General features: G+C 46.5%; 1 protein-coding gene across 1 annotated transcript; it reads left to right on the top strand.

Annotated features, from left to right (window-relative positions):
- Positions 1 to 735: 735 nt before the first annotated feature.
- Positions 736 to 7,635, top strand: C25H5orf15 (chromosome 25 C5orf15 homolog). Its single transcript, XM_051167709.1, has 3 exons — positions 736 to 902; positions 3,683 to 4,185; positions 7,258 to 7,635. The coding sequence occupies exons 1-3, from the start codon at positions 767 to 769 to the stop codon at positions 7,387 to 7,389; spliced, it is 771 nt and encodes a 256-aa protein (XP_051023666.1). The 5' UTR covers positions 736 to 766; the 3' UTR covers positions 7,390 to 7,635.
- The last annotated feature ends 741 nt before the right edge of the window (positions 7,636 to 8,376 follow it).

Here is an 8,376-nt window from a genome sequence, read left to right on the forward strand (position 1 = left end):
GCCTGTGGAGGTCAAAAGAGGGGGTCAGAGAGTTAGAGGTGGTGTGGGCTGTTTATCCTGACTGCTGGGAACCAAATCCAGTCCTCTGCAAGTGCTTTCAACAGGTGAACCATCATCTCTCCACATATAATCTTTTAAAACGTATTTAACTTGTGTCTGGGTGTTCTGCCTGTATGTCCCTGTATGTCTCTACATCAGTTGTATGCTTGGCATTTGAGGATGCCCAAAAAGCGCACCGCATCACCTGGGGCAGGAGTTAACACATGGTTGTGAGTCCTTACATGGGTGCTGGGACTAGGTCCTCTAAGAAATCAGCCAGTACTCTTTTTAAAGATTATTTTATTTATTATTATGTATACAGTACTCGGCTTGCATGTACTTGCAGAAGAGGGCGCCAGATCACATTACAGATGGTTGTGAGCCACCATGTGGTTGCTGGGAATTGAACTCAGGACCTTTGGAAGAGCAGGCGGCGCTCTTAACCACTGAACCATCTCTCCAGCCCCCATCAGCCAGTACTCTTAATCGACGAGCCACCTCTCCAGCCCCTAAAATACATCTCAAAGTCGACGACGAAGACAACAACCACCACCAGCTGAAAGAGAACTCATTCCATTCGCTTTTCTCAGCTCCCTTGCTAACCTCTCCCGTCCCCTCCAGCTTCAGGGGTGTGGCGTCATCACGTCGGGACGTAGTTGCTTCGGCCGCGTCTCTGACGTCACCACGCAGACCCTAGCAACAGCGCAGACTCGGGGCCAAATCCGTTATGGCCGCCGCCACCCTGGGTAGAATGAGCGGGGCTGCACGAGAGAAGCTGCGGCCGAGGCCGGGCGCCGGGGGCCTCGGAGCGCTGGCGCGGTCTCTGGTGCTGTCCTTGCTGCTCGCGCCCGTCCTGTCCTCTGGTAATGGACGCGGGGAGGCGGCGAGGGACCGGGCCGGGTCCTACGGGCACCGGGCGCCGCCGACTCACGGTGGTTCCCACCAGCCGAGTTCCCGCGGCCAGAGCTGGGCCTGGCATCGGAAGCGCCCCTAAGTGAGGTCTCCCCAGGCCTGAGAAGTGGGTTCGTGAGACTCACGGACCCGAGTGGGTGGGCGGGGACGGAAAGTGGCGTGGACAGAGTCTCTAAGAATACGCTCCCTGGAGGAACGGCGCTCGCTGTCTGGGGTGGTCCCCAAAATGCTTGAGAGTGGGGAGTTCAGAGAGTGGGGGTTTGAGAGAGTGGTTGAGATTGGGCAAGTTTTTGTTTTGTTTTCCTTTGGGAAAGGTGAGGTCAGAGATAAAGATGGGGCAAGTGACCCAGTGTTTGGGCTGAACTGATCCGATTGTTTCAGAGTGGAAGAGGAGGGGAGCTGTTTGGGGGGTTCCATCTCGGAGGTCCGGGGGGTTCTGATGCTTTGGCAATAGAGGCGGAGTCCAGGGGGCGTTGGACTGCTGAGGAGGAGCGGAGTTTAGGAACAAAGGAGAGTCTTCGGCAGGTGATACCCTTCTTTGAGCTGAGATTTAACAAGAACACCCTCTCCTCATTTTAATGAATTTGTTATATTTGAGACAGACTTTCTTTTATTGCAAATGTTACAACATAAATCAAGATTTAAAGCCTTTATTGAGAATGAAGAAGTTTGTAAACCGGAGCAGAGATTTAGTGGGGGAAAACCTGCTATTAAGAGTTTAACAATGATTAAACAACGTCTTGTTGAGTAGTCACATTTTTCTTTTTGTCCAAGGTGCAATCATTTTCTCCCATGGCTTTATTGAGTCTCTTTCAGATGAAAAATAGTGTGAACTGGGATAATTATCTTCTTTGCCAAAGGGGGACTGTCCAGCCAACCACACGTTCCTTTATGTCCATGGTGGGTTGTGTACACTGTTTTCTGAGCAGCACTGAAGGCAGGCACCTGGCTGCCCTACCTGGAGGATTTTGGAGTCCTTGGGAGAAAAGACTGGCGCTTCCAAGGCTCTTTTATAATTGGGAGAGTGTAATGAGGATTTCCCTGGTGGGTGCAGACATCATTTAAGCATCTAAAGCAACAGTCTGTAACTGCAGCTTTCGGAGTAACCAGAAACCTCTGGCCTCCGTGGGTACTGCATCTAAGTGTGACACACACACACACACACACACACACACACACACACACACACACACCACACACACACACACCCTTTAAACTAGAGGTATTACCAATTAAGAAAAGGTCAGTGTTTGTGAAGGCCAGCTATGAAGTCCAAAGGTCCCAGCAGAGTGACTTTAGTTGCTGTGAGTTCTTTTCATCCAACAGGACCCTACTCATCTCTGCATGAGGTGATTCCGATAAAGGCTTAGCTTATTTTCCTGTGCTGTACTTGTGTGTTTCTTCCACGTTTTTATTTCTTCCTTGGTGCTAAGTTTGGGCACTAATGTATTTATTTGTGTGTGTGGGGTGTGTGTGTGTGTCTGTGTGTGTGTGTGTGTGTGTGTGTGTGTGTGTGTTGGAGGTGGGGGTGGGGAGTTGGTGTGCTGAGGTGTGAGTGGAGGCCAGAGGGAACGTAGGTCCACTCTATTCCCACCGTGTCTTTTGTTTCGGTTGGAGTGTTTGTTTTCTTTTGTATTTTGAGAGTTCTTTATTTTAGGAACACATCCTTGGTTGGGTATGGGACTTGCAAGTGGCTTCTCTGTGTTGCAGCTCATCTTTTTGACTTGTAAGGCTCTTTGACAGAGTAGAAATTCTGTCTTCTGAAGAATAGTGGTTGTGCACTGTGCTTTTGCTTTTTTTGCTAAAATTTAAGAACTCCAGATTTTGAAGATTTTTTTTTTAATCCTTTCTCTTTTCTGGTTTTGTCCTTTAATATTTTACATTTTACCAGACTTATGCTTAGTTAATGTTTGTGTAACGTGTGCAACCTAGGTTCACCAGGCTTGGTAGTGTGTGGATTATACTGATGGACTTTAAACATCATGCCAGCCTTGCAGCCCAGAATAAACAGCAGCAACCCCCTACCCCCACCCCAAGTCTCTGTGTTGGGGTTGAACTCAGGAGCTTCCTGCAGCTAGGCCCATTTTACTCTGTTGCTGGCATAGAGAACCCGAGAAGACTTTAAAGGAGGCAGTGACTTTCACTAGGTGAAAAGTGTGTGTGTGTGTGTGGGGGGGGTAGTACCAGAAAAGATATTGGAAGTTTGAAGAGGCTTCGAGGAGTAGGAAGGAAAATGGACCAGGAAATTGCAGCAAAACCACTGAGGCTTCCACATTGAATTTCAGATGAAAAAGACAAAGGATAAATAAATCATTTATTTGGCCAACTGCGGACAGCTAATGGTGCACTTGAGGATAAAGAGTTTGATTTAGACTTGGCCAAATGAGTGAGCCAGTGTGTGAGCAGGAAGGCCAGGCCGTTGGACATCGGTGCAAGAGGATTAGACTTTGCTTGACCTGAAAGCTGATGCTTGCTTATTCTTTGAGTAGCAGGCTGTGCTGAAGTAGGTCCCTTAGTCTGTTCAAGTTGTTACTGAGCAAAGCAATGATTACCTGAGATAACTGACCAAGAAGAAATGTAATTGTTGTTAGCCATTGAGACTTAATGAGGCCTTAAGAGAAAGCTGCAGGAATTTTTATACTGAAGAGAAATGCTTAGTGAAAAATTCAATAAATATGGTTCTCTCATAGTAGAGAAAAGGTTGGCAATGTCGGGTACTTTTGTTTTTCAGTTACACCAGAGAATACTCCGCACAGCGTTACTGCTTCTCCTCCAGCTATGTCGACATCTGAAAACCACACTGGGAAACAGATCAGCACCACTATCCCTCCCCCTGCCACTACAGAGAAAGGGGGAGGCACCTCTTTGGCGCCCACCCCCTCTGCTGCTCCTGTGTCCCAGGACGAGGCTGATAATAATGAAGACCCCAGCATGGAAGAGGAGGATCTCCTGGCACTCAACAGTTCCCCCTCCACAGCCAAGGACACTCTGGACAATGGTGACTATGGAGAGCCAGACTATGACTGGACCACCAACCCCAGGGACGAGGAGCCCGAGGAGAGCATCAACATAGAGCTCAGCAAAGAAAGCAGGCGCTTCACAGGGTTCGAGGACTCGGTGGAGGTCGTGAAGCTCTCGCCTCCAAGCAGAGAAGACAGCCACTTCTTTTTTCATCTCCTTATTTTTGCTTTCTGTGCAGCTGTTGGTTATGTTACCTATCACAACAAAAGGAAGGTAAGTCGGGATCTTAGCCTTTCTGCAATGTTGTTGTCTCTGTTGTATTGTATATGTTTTTCCAGTCAGGTTAAAAGTGCTGATAAAATGGTGACATTTCTAATGAAGTTAGGAGTCTGATACATGAGACAAATCAGGAATAATGCTGCATGTGCTTCGAGGGAATTCCTTGCATTTTTCATAATGAACAAAACCAAAGTCCAGCAAGTTAGTATTTTTCAGATAAGGCTTCTCTGTGTAGCCCTGACTATCCTGGAACTCACTCTGTAGCCCAGGCTGGCCTGAACTCACAGAGATCCACCTGTTGCTGCCTCCCAAGTTCTGGGGTCAGAGGTAGCCACCCCACACCTGGCTTGCATTTATTAATTTGATAATGATACTTCAGTGGGAATACTTGTGGAACAAGAATATTAGCTTTACATGCCTTTTAATTTGTTGTGCACTGATGTAATGGTCTTGCAGTAATGTTGCTTTCTGGTTATACAAGGACTGGCTGAGGACGTGGTCCATGGGTAGAGTGCTTTCCTAGTGTACACGAAGCCCTCCGTTCCTTTCCCAGCACCGCATAAGCTGGGCATGGTAACACTTCTGTAACCCCAGGCCAGCTCAGGAGGGTCAGAGACTCAGGGTTATCAGGGTCAGGGTAGCTTGGGCTGTACATTTAAGACCCTGCCTTAACAACAACAATAACAACAAACAAACAAAAACAAAAAGAAAGAAAAGGACTTTAAGTATAGCCAGGTGTGGTGGTCCGTGCTTGTGATCTTGTCACTTGGGAGGTAGAAGCTGGTGGGTCACTATTGTTCAAGGCCAGCCTAGACTGTGTGGAGCTGTGTCTCAGAAATAAACCGACAGCTAGGCTAGGATAGATGGCTCTGTAGTTAAGAGCACTAGCTGCTTTTACAGAGGACTGGGTTGCAGTTCCTAGCACCCACATACTGGTACATAACCTGTAACTCTAGTTCCAGGAGATCACCCCCCCCCCCAACATGTTTAATGTAGAGACTTTAGAAATCTCAAGAATTTAGGAAAAAAAGAAAATTTAAACTGCTTCTCAGAGCATTAAAATATATTAATGTAGTTAGCCGGGCATGGTGTGGTGGTGCACGCCTTTAATCCCAGCACTAGGGAGGCAGAGGCAGGTGGATCCCTGTGAGTTAGAGGCCAGCCTGGTCTACAAAGTGAGTCTAGGACAGCCGAGGCTACCCAGAGAAACCCTGTCTTGAAAACCAAAAAAAAAAAAAAAAAAAGTATTTCTGGTCCACAAATATACATGTATACACATGCTGTAATTTAAAAATGAATGTTATCTCATGTAGAACTTTATATTTTGCTTTAAAATTTTATTTAAATTGTGAGTGTGTGGCACATGCCATAGTGTTTGTGTGGCAGTCAGGACAACTTTGTGGAGTTTTTTTTCTCATGTTTTTCTAGATTCTAGAAATTGAACTTGGGTCACCATGCTTATGTGGCAAGTGTCTTCATCTGCTGAGACATCTCTTCTTTATTTTTCGTTGTGTGTGTGTGTGTGTCTGTGCACACGTATGCATGTGCATATGAGTGCAGTGCCAGCAGAGAGGGCGAATCCCTGGGCTGGAGTTACAGCACTTGGGAGGGGCCTGAGGTGGATGCTCGGGACTGAGCTCCGTGCTCTGCAGAAGCAGCACTGACTTAACTGTCATCTGCTTTTCCAGCCTCAGTAACTTGTGTGTTCTTTTTGGGTTTTTTGGTTTTTAGAGGCAGGGTTTCTCTGTGTAGCCTTAGCTGACCTAGACCAGGCTGGGCTTGAACTCATATTGATCCACCTGCCTCTACCTCCCAAGTGCTAGGATTAAAGGTGTGCACCACCACCACGGGCTGTGACTTGTGTTTTGCCAAACAAATTGTGGACAGCACCTGCAGCATATTCTCTCCCCATTTTTCCTTTTCTTTTTGAGATTGTAATACAGTTCTATCATTTCCTGTCTCCAGTTCCTTCCATAGACCCCTCCTTGCTCTTCCAAATTCATGGCCTCTATTTGCATTAATTGTTGTTATGTGTATATATATATTCTTAAATATATATTTACATATGTTTTTAAATATACATATGTATTCTTAACTATAACCTGCTCAGTTTGCATATTGTGACCTGTATGCATGTTTTTAGGGCTGGCCATTTAGTGTTAGCCCGTGGGTGCACGCCTCCCTCTCCCAGGCCGACTGCTGTCCAGCTCCCAGCACTTCTTAGTTACCTGTATTTCTTTGTGTAGGGTTGAGGTCTCACGAGCTTTCCCTGTCCACATTGACACTATAATATATTATTAAAAATGTGCTTTAATGTCTAGATAAGTGATTGTGCTCTATTCCTTCTGGACAGTTAGGTGATTCCAAATTTGGGTTCAGAAATAGCACAGTGATGGTCGTTTCTGTGCTGGAATTAGTTTCCTGGGTTAATGGGGGGACAGGTGTCCCTTCATGCCACTGAGTAGTTGAGGCTTTCTGAATACTAAAGGGTACTCAAGCGCGCTCTGGAGAGTCAGCTCTGTGTTGTCATTCAAACTGTCTTCCTTCCACTTTGAGGCCTTAGTTTTCTGTCTGAGAAAGGACAAGATGGAGCAGTTAATTTCAGAATGTCTTCATCTTTGAGGGTCATTGAGCCAGTGACAAAGCAGCATACAGACCAGCAGGTTACATGTTAGCTGAGCTGAGTGCTGCCACTCAGGCCTGTGGGCAGGTGGCTCCCAGCTCCTCCTCTCACCCACTCAGGAGCATTGTGTAGCCTTGTTGACAAACTCCAGAGGGTGTCATCTTATTAGTGCTAATGTTAGGTTTTATTTTTTGGCTTTTCGAGACAGAGTTTCTCTGTGTAGCCTTGACTCACTTTTGTAGACCAGGCTGACCTCGAACTCATAGTGATCCACCTGCCTCTGCTTCTCAAGTGCTGGGATTAAAGGCGTGGGCCACCACCGCCCAGTGCTAATGTTAGTTTTTATGTCTCAAAGCCTAAACAAGATCCTGCATGCTTGTTACAAAACTTGTTACCAGGTAACTTTTCTCTTTGGCATGTCTAATTGTTTTGTTTGATTTCAGATTTTTCTCCTAGTTCAAAGCAGGAAGTGGCGTGATGGCTTGTGTTCCAAAACTGTGGAGTACCATCGTCTGGACCAGAACGTGAATGAGGCCATGCCTTCTCTGAAGATCACCAATGACTATATTTTCTAAGGCACTGTGATTGGAGTTTGCTTATTATGTCATTTAATTTGCTTTACTTTTATATGATGTGCAGATGTTTGCCACAGGCAGGTAGTACCTGATTGAGAGGGGCACTCTCTTTTGCCGTGGTGCTTTGGGAACTAAATGTCACAAACAAGGAGTATATAATTTTTTTTTATTTGTTCTCTAGAGCTAGATTCAATAAGGTGTCTGAAATGTGATTTAAACATTACCTTACATTTTGTGTAGTTGTTGTTTTCCACTGATTGTGCCTCTGGCAGCAGTGTTCCCTTTGAAAGACACGAACCCGAGCTAGTTCCACGGGGCCCAGCACTACTGGTTTTCCTTACTTGCTGCTGCCCAAATGCTGTTTTCCCTCTTTCTTTTACTCTATTTCTAGTTTTTGAGGTAGGGTCTCACTCAGCAGCCTGGGCTGGCCTCAGACCACGGCCGCCGTGCTTCTCAAGCGCTGGTACATTAGGTGTGGCCGCTCACCCACTTCCAGATACCATGCTTTCAAACACAGTTTTTTGTTTGGTTCCAGACTTTAATGTGCAAGGATATTGTGGCATAATGCTTGGCTTTGAAGTAACATTTTCCCTCTTTTTCAAAGCTGCACTGAAAGTTGGTGAGGTGAGCTCAGTCGGGCAGAGCTCTGTGCCTCGCTTGACAGCCTGAGTTCAATCCCCAGGGCCTGCATGGTAGAAAGGAAGAGTGAAGACTTGCAGGTTGTCCTCTGACCTCCACGGGTGGGCCGTGGCATCTGTGTGCCTACACACAGCCAAGAAGCGGAGTGAAAAAACCCACCTTGGATGTGTTAGGCACCTGAAACACAGTGTAAGATAAGTGTGGTTGCGGCTTCACCTGTCATGGTAGACTTGTTTAGGGATTCTGGCAAAAGAGACTGCAGTTCCCAGTGAACAGCAGAAATGCTAGGTAGACACCAGCTTCCTGTTTGGATTACTGAATGAAGTTTAGGGTAGAACTGGTAGAATA

This window comes from Acomys russatus, chromosome 25 (genome assembly GCF_903995435.1).
Source record: "Acomys russatus chromosome 25, mAcoRus1.1, whole genome shotgun sequence".
NCBI classification, from domain to species: domain Eukaryota; kingdom Metazoa; phylum Chordata; class Mammalia; order Rodentia; family Muridae; genus Acomys; species Acomys russatus.

Excerpts from the sequence above, each read along its gene's own strand:
- C25H5orf15 (XM_051167709.1), top strand. The coding sequence starts at position 767 with ATGGCCGCCGCCACCCTGGGTAGAATGAGCGGGGCTGCACGAGAGAAG. Across the intron at positions 903-3,682 it reads CGCGCCCGTCCTGTCCTCTG|TTACACCAGAGAATACTCCG; the intron begins GTAATGGACGCG and ends TTTGTTTTTCAG. Across the intron at positions 4,186-7,257 it reads CCTATCACAACAAAAGGAAG|ATTTTTCTCCTAGTTCAAAG; the intron begins GTAAGTCGGGAT and ends GTTTGATTTCAG.